Here is an 18034-nt window from a genome sequence, read left to right as displayed (position 1 = left end):
TGCGCGGAGTAGAGCTGTTTACCAACAGCCATGTGTACAGCCGCCGTCCATTCAATTCGTTTTCTGGAACTACTTTACTGTTCAGGGTCGTGATGGGTCCGGAGCCTACTGCGCAGGGTCGCACTCATGTCTGTGGACAAACTGTCACTCCTCATACCCGTATGTGACAGGAAGAGCCTGACAGCCAAGTTGACAATCCTCCTCCCAGTTGACTGTGACTGGTTCACGGGGCATTTTATAAGATTCCTGAACATTTTCAACTGGTCCTTCACCTTAATGCCTAAAATGTTCAGCATCACACCATAATCCAAAATCTAATGCTTATGGAATCCACCGAGGCTGATTCTATAACTGTACAGACTAATCTGTATTAGTCCTCCTGGAAGCTTTACTGCCAGAAGGCGGCCTCATAAACTCACATCATCCACAAGTAGCTGAACACACGGCAGGAGTCGGTCACAAAAAGAATCGATTCTGTGATTTCAGATATTTGAGAGTCAAGAGCCGACTAGAAAGATTTGGATTCGATTCGTCACAGAAGTGGAAACCCGTTTCAAAACGCAATTTAAAAGGTTCTTGTGAGGAATATTAGTCTTTTTCAAAATATAATGTGCGTTGAGTATCAGAGGGGCACTAAAGGCACATAATAACGGCGGAAACACCATTCAATCTTCCTTGCGAGGATCTAATATCAATAAAGATAAATTATTATTTATCATCAGTGTTGATAGTGACATACGTAATTAATATAAAAGTTGTATTGTTTTAACCAGATCCATTTCTTTATATTATATATTATTTCCACAGAATAGTCTTGGATTATCGAATCGATTCTTGATATCAGATTCAGAATTGGAGTCGACTCTGAAAGTTCTGGATTCGAACTTGTTTCATGGGACATATTATTCAACAGTAGAAAAGAGTCTGAGCAGAAGGAGCCGCTCTGACGTCAGAAATCCTGGACAACTGAACATTAAGACGTTTGAGTGGAAAGAAACTGTCAGTAACAGTGAAGCAGAATGAGGTTCAGAAGTGTCCATCGCTCCTCTGCTTTCGTCCTCGCCTGTTTAATCATCTGCTGTGTTGCCGGTGTAAATGGTAAGTGATTTCATAGGCTATAAAAGAGTTTGATTTTATGGTCCATCTGTTAGTTTACAGTCTGTCAGGTAATACATTCTTTCTTCATAACTGTTTAAAAAGATATGTCTGGTAATCATTAATTTAACATGTTGTTCTGCTCAATTTCTTTCTGTTTCTTTGAGTACTTTTATAAATTCAATTAACACTAATATTCAATTATAACTTTCTGCCCTTGCAACACTAGAACCTGTGACCTTCTCTGTACTGTTATTGTTAATGTTATTAGCTCAGAAGTATAATATCCTCAGCAAATCCTTTCTAAATTTTCAGACCAGTTCTGTACATCTTGTTCATCTTTAAGCTTTTATATGTACACACTTAAAGGGGAACTCCACTGCATTCCCCCTGTATTGTATAATTCAAGTTGTGAGATATAATCAAAATAATTTAGAATGGTTTATTGTTCAGAGCCTGTTTTACCTTACAATGCTGCGAGAGTAAAAAGTGACCATAATGCAAAAGCGTCTCCTATTCTTGGTCATTGTTTGTACATTTTTACAGCAATTGTTTAGTGCCTGTGTTCATTGTCAGCGTTTTCGAATGCAACAGTCCCATTGACCATGCGGCTCACGGCTCAGACCCCTTTGTACTGTCCTGTGTGCCACTTCAATTGAGCAGTGTGAAAAGCATTCCCCTCCTGTTTGTCTCTCTTTATCTCACAAAATTAATATGCAGGACCAGTCAAACCCAAGCCTAACATGATTCAAATGACTGGCCTGGACCTGCATCAACCCTGGAATTAGTGGAATCCTTGTTTACCTTTTCTGTGCCTCATAGGAGAGTACTGCAAGGAGAATGTGTGCCATAACGGAGGCACATGTGTGACTGGTGTGGGAGAGGAACCCTTCATCTGCATCTGTGCAGAAGGTTTTGCAGGAAACACCTGCAATGCCACAGAAAATGGTAACAGTCTTGTGATGTTCATGTGATTAGTGAAGAGTTCATCGTTAAATTATATCTGATGGATTCAGTGGATCTCTTAGACATTGAATCTAACATTTGAAGTTATTATTTCAAGCAATGCACTCTTAGTATGGAGACCTTTGGAATCCAGCCAATGAGTATCCAAACCTGAGTTAAAACAGAACTTGTTAAGCTAGCTGAATTAGCTGAATGAATAAGTTAGCTTTGTAAGGCTGACATTACCCCCCACAGTCCCAAAACACACATTGGTAGGTGGATTGGCGACTCAAAAATGTCCGTAGGTGTGAGTGAATGTGTGAGTGTGTGTTGCCCTGTGAAGGACTGGCGCCCCCTCCAGGGTGTGTTCCTGTCTTGCGCCCAATGATTCCAGGTAGGCTCTGGACCCACCACGACCCTGAACTGGATTACAGATAATGAATGAATGAATGAATTAATGTTTCTTTTATGCTTCTTTTAAAATGACACCAAAAGAAACCTTAAGACCTTATTATCATCAGACACCCAGACACCTCATTGTAAAATGAATTTGTTATTTGTGTTTATATAATGCATTTGAGTATGAGTTATTACATACTTTTAAATAAGTTTACATTATTAATTATTACAGTATACAATATGAATAACATTCTAGACAGTGGAGAAGACCCTGGTTTTAAACGCTTGCCTGTATGAATTGCTCTGTCAGGTCCATGTAGCCCCAACCCTTGTAAAAACGATGGCGAATGTGAGATGATCTCAAGCTCCAGACGAGGAGATGTTTTTAATGGCTACGTCTGTAAGTGTGCTCCTGGCTTTGAGGGCACCCACTGCCATATCAGTGAGTACTGCACTACTTGTGATTATAACATTACACCTGTGTTTCTATGTGTTCTTGTCTTTCCAGTTGGGACCAGAATTTTTAAAACGTTTGCCCTGTGAGGGCAGCACTAAAGAAAAGTGAAATGTAGATGAAACAGAACGAAAATAGAAAGGTCTAGTTTCCTTTTAAAATATCCTGAAGCTTATTGCTAATTCATGTCCTTAATCATTTGAAGTGACACTTGTGTTATCTCTTATGCCGTCTGTGTTAAAGAATGGTGTCATGTCTCAGAAGGGGCTCAGAACTCAGTATTTAGGGCACACTGCTAAAATCAGCATTTCTCTCATGACACAGTATTTTCCATGAGATTTACAAGTGGGGCATTTCCACTACCGTGGAGGAGAAGGAATAAAGCCAGTCACTCAAACCATGAATCTTTTATTTTTGCTTTTTCAGCTCTTTACTTGTGTAGTGTCAGATTGAGATATTCAGCTGCCCATGTGGAGTCATAGCCTTAATCATACACATACAGCCACACCCAGGATGTAGAGGGTACACTTGTGGTTAGGGAAGACTATAACTACAGGGAGTTTTAAATAGGCTTTGTTATGATTACCCAGTCCTGGCTTGTTGCTGCCTGTTTATAATAATTTCCAGTGTGGATAGGATTTAAAAGGTGTGCAGCCATTTTAAAAGGGAATTACACACTGTATTATTCAATTGCTGAGATGTAAAACCACTGAGCGATCTGCATATGCCATGTCAGATATATTTATAGACAAGATAGGTTTTGGAGCACATCCTAATGTGTCTTGTGATGGCTCAGTCTCAGCAAGGAACAACCACAGAGGCACGTTCGGTGCAATTAGCCAAGCTCTAATCGACCTTTAAGAGGGTTTATACTAAAGTAGTCTAGTAGATCCCAGTCTGGGTGTTCCTGGCTGTCCTAAATGTTTCTCGATCAGACATAATCAGCAGCTTCAGTTGCTTTAAGTAAAGCTTTGTTCAGAAGCAGTTCTGAATTTTTTTTTTTGCTAAAAATTGCTGGGCCCAAGTGTAAAAACAGTGTTGTCACACTGAACTAAAACCACAAAACCTAACGGCCTGTCTGCTAGGATGAAGTGTTCTTTCTTCTGAACACCAGACGGAGCTCTCAGATTATTTTTGTTTCATAATGAGACTCCATGTTTAACTCTATACCCAAGTGGCACAGGAATAAGTTTACTGCTTTGTTTGTTTGCATTGTTATTCATGTTAGCAGTGTTTAGCAGTACCTCTGACCCAGATTGAGTGAATGTGAGAGGCTAGGATGAAGGCTTGATGCCAAGTTGTTTTGTGTTTCCATCAATCCTCTTAGCAGTTTAAAGAACAGTGCTCCATAACTGCCCTCTGCGCTGATCCGAAAGTGTCTGGCTTTTAGATTATGGTCTTGCTGTGTCTTGTTTGGGCTTCTGTTTGTGTTTCTGTTCCATGTTTGTGGCAAACACAATCTGCCATGTTCAGGGTGGAATGAATGTGGGGCATTACATATTTTTAATTCATTAATCTTCAGATTTTTAAAAAAAATTATGTATGCTGTAATTGTATTTATATATGTTTTGAGTTTTGTATTATAACTAATTTGTCATGATAGAAACTAGGGTTGATAATGTCTAAAGGGCAAGCCACATTTTCTACATTTTCATAATGTCAGCAATGATAGAGTAGTGGTAAATCTGGATGGAAAAGGTTCACTATGACTTCTTACAACTTTCTGTGAAGCACTAGAAAATACTCATGTTGGAGGCAGAGTACAGCTGGATCAGTAAAATAGAAGAGCAGGTTCAGAAATCATGATACATTCTAACCAATGTGAAAGAGCATTTAGTGACTTATTTTTTTACCATCCCGTTTTTATCCGTTAGCTAGCATATTAGCAGACCAATAGTCTGCCCCAAGTGGTGAATAAGGTGTACTGCATAACAAAAGAACGTTTAAAGGGAAGTTCATAATTCAGACATTATGAGTTATAAACCTTCATTCTGACTCAGCTTTCTATATAGTAGTGATATTAAGTGGTGATATGACATTTTCTAATTGTAGTATAATAATTTAGCGACAGTCTTTGGATGTCTATTGTTTATATTTGAATTTAGCAAAAGTTAGCAAAAGGTTTTCCTGTCACAAAAATACAGTGTTGAGTTGATCATCACTGAAAAAACATTTTTATGAGTCAAACTAATGTGAATTTAACTCTACAGGTCAACAAATTATATCTGTGTATTAAAATTACTTTGGCTTAATACAAATTAGTACCTTTTACATTATAATTTACATTTAGTCACCTACATGTTGACCAGTAAATGCCACACTAGACCTAATGTTAACTTCTTCAGAGATATCTTAATACCCTGCTCATCCTGTCCTCTGCATGTGTTGGATATCTTCAGAGTCTGTCCAGGGTTTTATCTTAGGTCATGACCCTTGAGTGAGATTCTGTCTGCCCTGTGCATTCCCAGGCTTTTCTTTTGTGCGTCACCACATTCCTACAGTGCCTTCTGTTTGAAAACAGTCATTAGGTGCCACAACATCTGCTGAGAGTAACGAGACAATGTTTGAAAGCCCCATGTCCATTGAGAGCCACTGATACACTTTACTTTCCCCCAGCCATGCTGCTTTTACAGCCTACTGTGATATTTTTGGGGGGGTTTCGAACCACTCCACCAAACTTACACAGTGTGTCCACTGTACAAACAGCCCAAAAGCTCCTTTAAAGGACATGAGTGCACCTGCAAAAGCACACAGTCTCTGCATTGTGTTGCTTTCTGTCTAACTCACTCAGCGCACACATTGATACCTTTATTAAGTCCTCATAGCAGCAAGGTCAATAATCCACTATTGATAACTGAGAACTAGAGATCACAGCCAATATCACTGATTTGCAGCTGATGATTTTTGCAGCTGATGATTTACAGATTGTATCTTCTTAGGAATATATGCTGACAAATTAAAATAAAAACAAACATTCATAATTAAATAAATGATGTGCTGTATTGGGGCGGCACGGTGGCGCAGCAGGTAGGTGTCGCAGTCACACAGCTCCAGGGACCTGGAGGTTGTGGGTTCGATTCCCGCTCCGGGTGACTGTCTGTGAGGAGTTGGTGTGTTCTCCTCGTGTCTGCGTGGGTTTCCTCCGGGTGCTCCAGTTTCCTCCCACAGTCCAAAAAACACACGTTGGTAGGTGGATTGGCGACTCAAAAAAGTGTCTGTAGGTGTGAGTGTGTGAGTGAATGTGTGTGTGTCTGCGTTGCCCTGTGATGGACAGGCGCCCCCTCCAGGGTGTATTCCTGCCTTGCGCCCAATGATTCCAGGTAGGCTCTGGACCCACCGCGACCCTGAATTGGATAAGGGTTACAGATAATGAATGAATGAATGAATGAATGTGCTGTATTGTGAGTTGTTAAGTATGTATTTCATTAACACTGCTTGATAATGCCTGTTGGATTAAGCCCTAAATAAACTGTCGAAAACCTGAATTTATTTGAAATTTAATGAGTCTTGTGTAATCTTCATAGATGTGAATGACTGTGCTAATCAGCCTTGTAAGAATGGGGGCAAATGTCGAGATCTGAATGGAGATTACACCTGCCAGTGTCCATCACCTTATGTAGGCAAGCAATGCCATCTAAGTAAGTATATGTTTTTAAAAATAATACATTCCTTTAATAATCTGTATGAATTTTAATCGGTTTGTAGTATTTTTATTCATGTTATTGCCGTTATTCTGAAGCACCCAAACAGTGATATGACATGATATATAGTTCATTAAAAAACAAAAACACCAAAAAAAGATTTGTGATTTGTCACAGTGTATTACTGAGACTGATCTATACCTGTCTGTGGCAGGCTGTATCTCTTTGTTAGGAATGGAGGCAGGGGGGATAGTGGAATCCCAGATTTCTTCCTCTTCTGTAGACTTTGGCATTCTGGGGCTTCAGCGCTGGGGTCCTGAACTTGCACGCCTCAACAACCAGGGCATGGTCAATGCTTGGAGCTCAGCCCCCCATGACAAAAACCCCTGGATCGAGGTTAGTCAGAAGTATCTGAGTATTAATAGAGAGTACTTTTCTGAGTATATCATGGTTATTGGCAAAACTAGAGCACTAAACAATAACAAGAACAACCACTGTATAGTAATGACGTGTACTGCCTGGTCATAACATGTAGCAAAATAGATGCCAGGCTATCATGGTATTATCTTACTTCTATAACTTTTTATTAAATTCAGTAGTTTGGCATCACTTTTTGGCTGGTATTTTTTGTTAGTTATAGATTGTTTACTGCTGGAGTGCAAGATATTTTAATATCATGAAAATGTCAGTTCAATGTATTTGCTGTACCTTAACAGGTTTTACAACAATTATAGAACACCAAACTGAAACACCGGAATGAGGATTTATGTTTATGTTGTAATACCTTGTCTACATTTTAGATCGACCTGCAGAAGAAGATGCGTCTCACTGGCATCATCACTCAGGGAGCCAGTCGCATGGGGATGGCTGAGTTTATCAAAGCCTTTAAGGTGGCATCCAGCTTCGATGGCAAATCCTACACAGTGCACCGAAGTGACGGTCAGAGGAAAGACAAGGTGACCACCTTAATTTTTATGAATGATTACATGGAAGGATGATTCGGTTTTTTTCCCCTCATTTTCTCCTAGTCCACAGTCTATTTTCTTCTATGTGCTGGTCACTGTAGGTGTTTGTTGGGAACACTGATAATGACAGCACCAAGACAAACCTGTTTGACCCCCCGATTGTGGCTCAGTTCATCCGCATCATCCCTGTGGTGTGTCGCAAAGCCTGCACTCTGCGTCTGGAGCTCATTGGCTGTGAGCTCAATGGTAATGTGCTTTAAATATGAAATAGAATCTTTTTATTTTCTCTCAATTTATATAGCGCCTTCCACAAACCAAGAGTGTAAAAAAAAACACATACACATTCACTCAGACACTCACACCTACGAACACTTTTGAGTCGTCAATCCACCTACCAACGTGTGTTTTTGGACTGTGGTAGGAAACCCGAGCACTCGGAGGAAACCCACGCGGACACTGGAAGTACACACCACACTCCTCACAGACATTCACCCGGAGGAAACCCACGCGGACACGGGGAGAACACACCAACTCCTCACAGACAGTCACCTGGAGGAAACCCACGCAGACACAGGGAGAACACACCAACTCCTCACAGACAGTCACCCGGAGGAAACCCACACAGACACAGGGGGAACACACCACACTCCTCACAGACAGTCACCTGGAGGAAACCCACGCAGACACAGAGAGAACACACCACACTCCTCACAGACAGTCACCCGGAAGAAACCCACGCAGACACAGAGAGAACACACCACACTCCTCACAGACAGTCACCCGGAACGGGAATCGAACCCACAACCTCCAGGCCCCTGGAGCTGTGTGACTACTGAATTTCAAATATATAAATTATATTAATGTAATATATCTTGTAACTACATATGTAATTAAGGCTTTACTCTTTTTGTCCCCTTTCACATGAAAGGCATCTTGGGTATGTGAAAGTTGCTATACAAGTGTAATTAATTATTATTATTATTGTTATTATTAGAACATACTGCCTGTTTCCCCCCCTATTTATTAAGGTAGTATTTCTTACGCTCATGCAGACTAATGTTGTCTCATTGGTTCATCTTATTAGCTTTAGGTCTGTTATTCCCTGAGTGTTTCAAACTCTCTCATTTCCTTTTCATTTAACTGTTTGTTTACAGTGCACTCCGGTGCAGTTGGTTGTGTTGAGCCTCAGGGTATGAAGTCTCGTCTTATCTCAGATGGCCAGCTATCAGCTTCCAGTGCTTTCCGCACCTGGGGCATAGATGCATTCACATGGCTGCCCCATTATGCTCGCCTGGACAAGCAAGGCAAGACCAATGCCTGGTCTGCAGCCACCAACAACCGCTCTGAGTGGCTTCAGGTGACAGAAATCTTTTTTGTTCCTTAAAACATTTCTGTAGAGAAATATTACTGCTGGTTTTGCCTAAACATAAGACAAACAAATAATGCACTAGTTTACTGAATTCCAATGTGGATATTAGTTTCAAACACAGCTTGGAAAACAATTTATTGCACTCACTTTTAATAGTTTGTGCTCTCTTAATTATTTATCTTAGTAAGCTAGCATCAGACTGATATTGTATTTTGCATTGCATTATTGATATTTACTTTTATAACCACTTCCTGGAAGTATTACCGTGTGAATCTTGCTTTGAATTCCTGTGATATATGATTAGGTCCAACCAGATGTTTGATATATATTTGTCCTGTGGTCTCTAGCTGGACTTGGAGAAGCCTAAAAGAATCACAGGGATCATCACTCAAGGAGCTAAAGACTTTGGCACTGTGCAGTTTGTGTCTGCCTTTCAAATTGCCTACAGTAATGACGGCCAGTCATGGACAGTTGTTAAAGATGACAACAACAAAACAGACAAGGTCAGTGAATGTTCCTTTTATTTGAAATAACCCTGAATATACATGAAGTGGGGCGGCACGGTGTCTAAGAGGAGTTTGGAGTATTCTCTCAGTGTCCATGTGGGTTTCCTCTGGGTGCTCCTGTTTTCTCTCACAGTCCAAAAACACGTTGGTGTTGGTAGGTGGATTGGTGACTCAAAAGTGTGTATATGTGAGTGTGTGTCTCCTCCAGGGTGTGTTCCTGGCTTGCACCCAGTGATTCCGGGTAGCCTCCAGACCTACTGAACTGGATAAGTGGTTACAATCTTGTGTTTAAGACTTCAGTGCTAGCTACGGTTATGTTCCTGATTTGAATTTGGCTCTGTTTTCAAAATGCCACGATAACTATAGCAGCCCCATCCATGCCAGTGGTTCTTTGTGTGGTATATCAATCTTCAGTTACCCATTTAGCTCTGGCTTGGACACACAGCGACAGTCGTGAGATGGTTATTGTGTTCTGTTGAACTCATGGTCAGTTTCCTGTCTGAAGAGCCTTTAGCTTGTGGGTTCCCTGAATAAAAGCTTAAGTTGAAAATTCCACCTTATGGATTGTTGTTGTGGACATAGACTGCTCACAGATTCGAAATTGTGCCCAGGGTTGGAATGTATTCATGGAACCAGCGTTGTTTAACCTAAAAGTTGTGTGTGATACCATCACTGCGCCCTCCAAAAGCTCATCATATGACAAATGCCATTTCTTTATTTATCTGCCTCAGATTTTCCAAGGCAACATTGACAACAACACTCACAAAAAGAACTTATTTGAGCCACCCTTCTTTGCCCGGTATGTGCGCTTCCTGCCCTGGGAGTGGCATGAACGGATCACCTTGAGGATGGAGCTCCTGGGCTGTGATGCTTAGTAACGCTGAGGAACACCAGAGGCTGTCTGACCTCTCTGTCTGGCTCCTCTGTTTGAACCCCAACGTGCTTCTCAGGCTGCTGCTGATCTGCGTACCCCAGGTGCTAGCACAGTCTTTGTGTTAATGATTGGGTTTAGCTTATAGAGTAAACTCTACTGACTTTGCCTAGTCTGGATGGCATTAGGCCTTGGAACGTCATTGTATCTTTCCTTCTGCGCTCCTGCTCCTGCTGTTAATTCGCTTATAATATTTATGCTTGCACTTTCTATACATTTTGTATTTTATGTTGTTGACATTGTTAAGTTACACCACAACTGAAGTAGTTCAAATGTTGTCTAATGAAAGACACATGTGACAGCTATAATACAACGCTTATTTGCAGATGTTGTTTCGGTCGCCCAATGTTTACACTTTTCTAAGAACGGTTTCCCTCTACTGCAGTCTTAAAATCATATTAGGACCACATTGGATAGTTTTTAAAAGTGAGATATTTGAAAGTGAGATGTGCAAGTCTGAAGGACTTAGGATAAAGTTAATGACAGTCCTCAAGGGACTGACACACACTTAAGAATAAATAGTACCACAGTGCTATAAAAGAACTGCTTACATTTCCCTACAGACAAGTGATGAACTTTTAATAAACTTTTTTAAAGGTTTCATTTAATATAAAAGAAATATCTCTGTGTAAGATTTCAAGACTTATTTTATGAGAATGTCCTTTTAACTTTGGAAAATATCCCTCCGTTTAAAAGTTTATTGGGGAACAAAAATTAGTTTTTCTGTGGCTTCATACAAGGAACCTTTTCTGACACCTTTATGTTTAAGAGTGTAGTGTTCTACTCCAGATACAGAGTTTCAGGCAGCAAAGCTTTGCATTTATGCTGCCTCTAGGCACATACTAATCTGACCCCCAGTAATCAGCATCGTGTCCAGTGACTCATGGTGTCCAGTGACTCACAGCCTGATTATTTTTACCTTCAGATTTCGAAGAGAGGAAGCCAAGCGGAAAACATGTTTTGACATTTTTGAAGCATGTTATTTTGTGATCAGCCTATAAATTGTCAGGGTTTGTGCAATAAATTGACAGAAATCAATATTTAAATCCTATGAAAAGAGTACGATAAAGAAAGGGAGACATTAAAGATTATTTTAGCAGCTACAAGCTGGTAGACCACAAAAATGTCCCAGTGTTACACTGAAACTGCAGTTCGCGTTCTCTCTCTTTTTTCATTCTGTTCTTTTTATTTATTTTGACAGTCTCAGCAACCAAATTCAGTCAGAAATGTAGAATGTTTGTGGATTTTTTTTTACCTTTTTGTAAAATACATTGTGTTTCTGTTTAACAGAATCATCATTAATAAATGATTGAATGCCTTTCCTCTTCTTGCTTCTCTTTCTGTTAGTTAATTATTCTATAGATTTACATTTTCCATGTGAACAATATATAACTCCGCACCAAATACCACATTGTCTTTCTGTCTGATGTATTTTTAAATGAAATCAATGAAAATAATTATATTTTTCAGTGTCTTCTATGAAATGCGTTATAGATTCACATCCAGAGACCAGTCTGCAGTTTACATTTTATTACCCAAATTACAGCCTCCTCCAGCAGTTCCCTGCTATTCACACCAGTGCAGCATTCCTTGCCTGAAGCTGGGGCTTTCATCTGCCCCACACACGCGCAGGCGTGCACACACACACACACACGCGTGCGCACACACACACACACACACACACACACACACACACATACGTAGTGGCCCTGTGTGTCTGAGGACAGAGGTTGGAGAGGGGTGGGATCAACAGGGTCTTCAAAACAGACGGCTGATGAAAACAGCCCCTTTTTTTCCACTCGGTTGAGATCTCTATCTGCCCAGGTGCTTCAGTATGCACTAGGGGACACTTGGTGGAGGACGCTATTCTACATCTGCCTTCAGACTTGGACCACAGACTTTGGACTATATTGATAAAGGGGGCAGGTAAGATTTAAAAAATCCAAATGTGCTTATTATATTGATAGTCCAGAGCACCTAAATACCAAAACATTCATGGATTAATGTTCGTGGATAAGTGCAGTGAACAGAGACGTGGCTGAGTCTTTTTCTCTGAGGCTGTTTGCTGATGAGCTCATCTGTTATGGTTTAGACTACAGTGATGAATGGACCACATAATGATCTCACATATGAAGAAACCCCCACCCAAAGAAAATAACCCCTCACCCAACATCTTTTAAATTGGTTTCTGAAGGTTATTTTAACATAAAACGGACATGGTGCATTCTAAAAGTAGATTTATGATAAAGAATGACACCTTGCAGACAATATTTGCAGATACTTGCTCATAGTGATTAAAAGTAACAGCTCCTGCTTTTTTGGGAAGAATTAACAATGTTCTGGAACATTTCTGAGAGGATTTGATTGCATGTATCCTCATAAACATTACTGAAGTCAGGTGCTGATGTTGAGTGGTCAGTTCTGGATAGGTGCACCTTAACATAACAGAGCTCTCTATAGTTGTCCACAGTATTTATAGTATGCATTTGCCTATTGACAAATTAAGATTCATGAAATTATGAATAGATTGAGGCCACATTTCCCATCTCCCTCTGAAGACCTGTGGTTGTAGAGTTTTTTTTCCCCCCATTTTCCTTCCATGTTCAAATAGCCTCCTCTGGTCAGTTGTCAGCTGTAGTGGAACTCCTCTCTCTCTCGTTCTCATTCTCTCACTTCTCAGTGTTGGAGCTGGTGTGTTGGTGCTGGGATTAACTCCAGGATCAGAGACTGGGGACGGTGTGAGGACAGTTCTTAGCTTCATGCTTTGCGTGATTTTCTACTGCAGGTGCCTTCTGAAGTAAATATAGCTCAGCAGAGGTCAGTGAATCTGTTTTCATGTTATTGTTCTTAAGTGACACGTTCTCATGATTTATGGAAAATGAAGCTGCACATTGTTCTATTTGCATTACACTACACTCACATAAAAATGGAATGGAAATAATGGTTGTGAGAGCTGGAAACTGAGATTTAGCCTACTGATTTTTTTTTTACTAAAATTATAACTGAATTTTTGAGGATGTTTTGGAAATTTTGACTGTGAATATATTTCTTTTCTTTTTTTTTATTCTCTTCCCACACTCTTAGCTCTTTTTCGCAGTGAGCTGACCCTAATGGATGAACTGCGCCTCCTGCTGGTCTTTGTTCTGCTGTATTCCACACCGGCAGCTTCACGTTCCTTCAACGGATTTTCCTACCAGGACATTTTTAACGGAAATGGCAATGGGGAAAGTAGGTACCTGAGAATGCACTGTATGAACTCATTAAATGGTTTATGAATAAAAATGATATCGGTTTATACCTTAACACAAAATGGAAGACTGTGGTTGATTTGGCTTAATTATTAATGCTAAAGTAGGGTGACCAGATCTGAGATGGTGAAAAAGAGGACACGTCTCGGATGAGCTCTCGCGAGAACTTACATTTACGTTTCGGCATAGCTGCTCGAGCTGAGGGTGGGTACATGAGCTTTGCCTGACGTAAACAAGGACTACTGACGTGCAGACTGACCAATTAAATGTTTACAGAGGAGGTTATCGACCAATAACGGTAGCTCTACAGGCAGACCGTCCAATCCGAAGATTTTAGGCTATTTCGCCACGCCCCCTTCTCACTCAAGCGAACCAATCGGAGTAGGGGAGGGCGGGACTAGTTTGTGAACGAAACGCTTCTCGAAATTCTATGTAAGCTCCAGAAAAACAAAATCCCGGACGTTTGTGAAATTCCGCCCGGACATTTTTTTAAGTCTAAAAAAGAGGACATGTCCGGGTAAAAGAGGACGTCTGGTCACCCTAGCTACAGTAAATCTTAAAATAATGTCACACAGCAGTGAATAATGTTGTTGGGGGTTGTGCACAGTTCTCTGCTGAATATATAATGCACCATTTTCACATTAGATTTATTATTTTATTTATTTTTTTATATATATTTTTACTTTAATGGTATAACAACATACTTGATTTTTCAAGAGTTAAAACATTCTGGCATTTAGACAAAAGAGGAACCTAACACCCAAAACAGTTTAATTTTTTAAAACACAGTCAGGTATTTTACAATGTGAATATGAAGGTATTATTTAAACTGATTGAACAAGTTTATGATAGAGCCAGCCCACCCACCATAAAGTCAGCCATGTTTAAGATTTGTTATAGTTTAAGGTATCTGATACAATAAGGCCTAGCTGTCAGTATGAAAGCTGTTTCATATCATGATGAAGATTTATTGGAGAAATAGGTTCAGCACTTTGTTAACCTCATTCAAACACCTGTTTTTTGTCTGCAGTTCATTTTAATGGAGTGAAGCTGCAAGTTGAGACTCAGTCACTCTCAGTGTTTGCTGTTGGGGGCAGCAATGTGACCTTGTCCTGCCACTTCTGGTATGATCCCCCACTCGACAGCCCCCGCAGAGTCCGGGTCAAGTGGGCCTGGTTACCTGTCTCTGGGGATAGAGAGTCTGATGTCCTGGTCACTATTGGACACCGCCACCGCAGCTTTGGAGATTTTAAAGACAGAGTGTACCTTCAGCAGAATTTTCCAGGAGACATTTCACTGGTCATCACAAATGTGACCCTGAATGACAGTGGACAGTACCGCTGTGAGGTTATTGATGGGTTGGAAGACGAGAGTGCAGCAGTGGATCTGGAGCTCAGAGGTGTGGACACTTATGAACAGCCTTTATCTTTCCTTTCTACCCACAGAAACCTTTACATATAACTTATATTCACAAACTCAATATAAACGTGGGCGGCAGGTAGTGTCGCAGTCACACAGCTCCAGGGACGTGGAGGTTGTGGGTTCAATTCCCGCTCGACTCCCGGGTGACTGTCTGTGAGGAGTTGGTGTGTTCTCCCTGTGTCTGCGTGGGTTTCCTCCGGGTGCTCCGGTTTCCTCCCACAGTCCAAAAACACACGTTGGTAGGTGGATTGGCGACTCAAAAGTGTCCGTAGGTGTGAGTGTGTGAGTGAATGTGTGTGTGTGTGTTGCCCTGTGAAGGACTGGCGCCCCCTCCAGGGTGTATTCCCGCCTTGCGCCCAATGATTCCAGGTAGGCTCTGGACCCACCACGTCCCTGAACTGGATAAGCGCTTACAGATAATGAATGAATATAAACATGTAATGTGCCTGAATGTAATTATACAGTGTCTTTATTTATTAATGGACATCTAATTTACATTCTTTATTTTCAAGTTTAAATTCTCAAGTCCTAAGGTCAATAAATGACCAAAATATGCAAATTATGTTTGTTTTTGTTTTTAAACATGTGTTTCAAGTAATTCAGGTGCGGAAAGTCAAAATACTCCCCATCATTTTGTTCAAAATGCATGTCCTTGTCTGTATACCTTTATCCAGCATTGGAGCTGTCCAGGCAGTTGGAAGGATATCCTTGGGAGGTTTTATAGTTTATGAATATGTATATGACCCACTACAGGCTACAGGTCAGAAATAATGAAACTCTAAGAAAAGGGTCAGTGGCTTTGGTCAGTGGTTTTGATTTGATCCTTGTGTTTCAGGTGTGGTGTTCCCATACCAGCCTCATAACGGTCGTTATCACCTGAGTTTCCAGGCTGCACAACGGACATGTGAAGAGCAGGACGCTGCAGTAGCTACCTTCGAGCAGCTGTACGCTGCTTGGCAGGAGGGTCTGGACTGGTGTAATGCTGGATGGCTGGCAGATGGTACAGTGCAGTACCCTATTACTCAGCCCCGGTTGCCCTGCGGGGGTCTAGGACTTGCTCCTGGACTCCGGAGCTATGGAACCAGACACAAACACATCCACAAATTTGATGTATTCTGCTTCTCCTCCTCTATCACAGGTAAGAATGTGCTTCTATTTCTTTGAACTGTATTGTATTTGACGGCCATTTCAAGACACAGTGTAGAAATGTGTTTCCCGCTGATTTAACTCTAAACTAATTAGAAGTGTTATTTTAATTATGCTACATGTTCTACTGATTTCATATCATTATATCATTATAATGACACATTCAGGATAAATTTTCCTTTTGTGATAGTGTCTTATTTATATAATAGTCGCTGTCCTATGTCCAGTCAATGTCCATCATTTGAACACAGCAGCTGTCCTTCACACTGTTTGAAAATTTCATGATGAATCATCCATTAGAAATGCTTCGGACTGACTTGGAATTAAATCTTTTTTCATTCACTTCCGTTGAAATATACAATATTCCTTCAGGGCCTTCACGGTGGTGCAGCAGGTAGGTGTCGCTGTCACACAATTCCAGAGACCTGGAGGCTGTGGGTTTGAGTCCAACTCCGGGTGACTGTCTGTGAGGAGTTTGGTGTGTTCTCCCTGTGTCTGTGTGGGTTTCCTCTGGGTGCTCCAGTTTCCTATCACAGTCCAAAAACACATGTTGACAGGTGGATTGGCGAAGTGTCCATAGGTGTGAGTGTGTGAGTATGTGTTGCCCTGTGAAGGACTTGCACCCAGTGATTCTGGCTCTGCTCAGAGACCGGAACTGGATAAGGGGTTAATGACAATGAATGAATGAATTTTCCCTTCACCCACTGTTGCATGTTGATGTAATGTAAGCTCAGAAGATGGGTAAAAATGTAATTAGTCTAAACCTAAGCACAAGTGATGACCTTTTACCGCCCATATTTTGTCTGGCTAATCCATTAAAAACTTTGTCCTGTTCCAGGCCAGGTATACTACCTTCAGCATCCAGAGAAGCTGAATTTCACAGAGGCGGTCCAAGCCTGTCTTGAGGATGGTAGTCAAAAAGCAAAAGTGGGTCAGATGTATGCAGCATGGAGGTTCCTGGGACTTGACCGCTGTGATGCTGGCTGGCTGGCTGATGGGAGTGTGCGCTACCCCATATCTAACCCCCGACAAAACTGTGGTCCTCAGGAGCCAGGTGTCCGCAGCTTTGGCTTCCCCTCTCCACACCACAAGCATGGGGTGTACTGCTATAGCTCTAGGTAATAGCTGACCGAAACCAATTGAGAGTCAGTCACTGTGTGTTGATAGTGAACTAAGGTGATTAACATAGTGCAGTGGTTAACGCCACTGCTCTCCATGCGACAGAGCAGGCTTCAAATCCCGCATGGTCCACTATACTGATAAAATTCCTTGGGCTAGACTCCTAATGATACATTAGTCTATATCACATGATAGCAATTGTAAGCCACTCTGGATAGGAAGAACCACCTTCCATCCAAAGTCTGATTAGTTGTAAAGCAGCTGAAGAGCTGGGAGCTGTAATAATAGATGACAGACTTGGCACCTTTCTGTGGAGATTCATACCCAGATTTCCACCTTAAAGCCAGTAGGAGTTTAATGGCAAGTTATTATGGCAAGAAAATGTGATTATTATGCCTATTCAAATACTAGTTAAGGCATATTAAACTAACAATCACCTTCCAGTATGTGTGCCACACTGGAGAATGCTAAATGCTAAATGCTAAAAACATGTATTGTGCAACTGTGACTCATAACTTAGCTCTGGTTTGTAGGGTCACTGCTTTCCTCATCATTTTTAGGAGATTCTTTGAAAAAACAGGAGCACAGTTGTATTTTTCTTAAACGTATGGTAATAAAGTGATAGTTCCTTAAGGGTATGTATGGTATCGTCTCATATTGTGTTTGGCTAGTATAAAATAATAGCTCCAGAACTATGAACAGAAAAGTATTTGTTGGACAGAAATCCTTATCTCATTAAATATGAATCCATTAAAGTTGTGGTGTAATTTTACAGCAGATAAAGAACATACCAC

General features: G+C 40.9%; 2 protein-coding genes across 3 annotated transcripts; both read left to right on the top strand.

The window, feature by feature from the left end:
- The first annotated feature begins 939 nt into the window (after window positions 1-939).
- LOC136678204 (lactadherin-like) lies at window positions 940-11617 on the top strand. The gene is made up of 10 exons (XM_066656157.1): window positions 940-1098; window positions 1918-2043; window positions 2750-2881; window positions 6418-6531; window positions 6749-6930; window positions 7335-7490; window positions 7601-7745; window positions 8654-8856; window positions 9216-9371; window positions 10106-11617. The coding sequence occupies exons 1-10, from the start codon at window positions 1020-1022 to the stop codon at window positions 10247-10249; spliced, it is 1437 nt and encodes a 478-aa protein (XP_066512254.1). The 5' UTR covers window positions 940-1019; the 3' UTR covers window positions 10250-11617.
- A 522-nt stretch (window positions 11618-12139) lies between these two features.
- Window positions 12140-17253, top strand: LOC136678743 (hyaluronan and proteoglycan link protein 3-like). Of its 2 annotated transcripts, XM_066656868.1 has the most exons (6): window positions 12140-12231; window positions 12986-13122; window positions 13390-13533; window positions 14584-14952; window positions 15811-16113; window positions 16960-17253. In XM_066656868.1, the coding sequence occupies exons 3-6, from the start codon at window positions 13416-13418 to the stop codon at window positions 17241-17243; spliced, it is 1074 nt and encodes a 357-aa protein (XP_066512965.1). In that variant the 5' UTR covers window positions 12140-12231; window positions 12986-13122; window positions 13390-13415; the 3' UTR covers window positions 17244-17253. The 2 variants fall into 2 exon arrangements, with proteins under 2 accessions (XP_066512965.1, XP_066512966.1); XM_066656869.1 differs by lacking the exon at window positions 12986-13122 and having other exon boundaries at window positions 12154-12231.
- Window positions 17254-18034: the final 781 nt, after the last annotated feature.

The sequence above is a fragment of the Hoplias malabaricus genome, chromosome Y (assembly GCF_029633855.1).
Source record: "Hoplias malabaricus isolate fHopMal1 chromosome Y, fHopMal1.hap1, whole genome shotgun sequence".
Classification (NCBI taxonomy): Eukaryota; Metazoa; Chordata; class Actinopteri; order Characiformes; family Erythrinidae; genus Hoplias; species Hoplias malabaricus.
Note: the sequence above shows the minus strand (reverse complement) of the source record. Positions and strands in the feature narration are given on the sequence as shown.

Coding starts and splice junctions, on each gene's coding strand:
- LOC136678204 (XM_066656157.1), top strand. CDS start 1,020: ATGAGGTTCAGAAGTGTCCATCGCTCCTCTGCTTTCGTCCTCGCCTGT. Junction 2,882..6,417: donor GGGCACCCACTGCCATATCA/GTGAGTACTGCA, acceptor TAATCTTCATAG/ATGTGAATGACTGTGCTAAT. Junction 7,491..7,600: donor ACGGTCAGAGGAAAGACAAG/GTGACCACCTTA, acceptor TGGTCACTGTAG/GTGTTTGTTGGGAACACTGA.
- LOC136678743 (XM_066656868.1), top strand. CDS start 13,416: ATGGATGAACTGCGCCTCCTGCTGGTCTTTGTTCTGCTGTATTCCACA. Junction 13,534..14,583: donor CGGAAATGGCAATGGGGAAA/GTAGGTACCTGA, acceptor TTTTGTCTGCAG/TTCATTTTAATGGAGTGAAG. Junction 14,953..15,810: donor AGTGGATCTGGAGCTCAGAG/GTGTGGACACTT, acceptor CTTGTGTTTCAG/GTGTGGTGTTCCCATACCAG.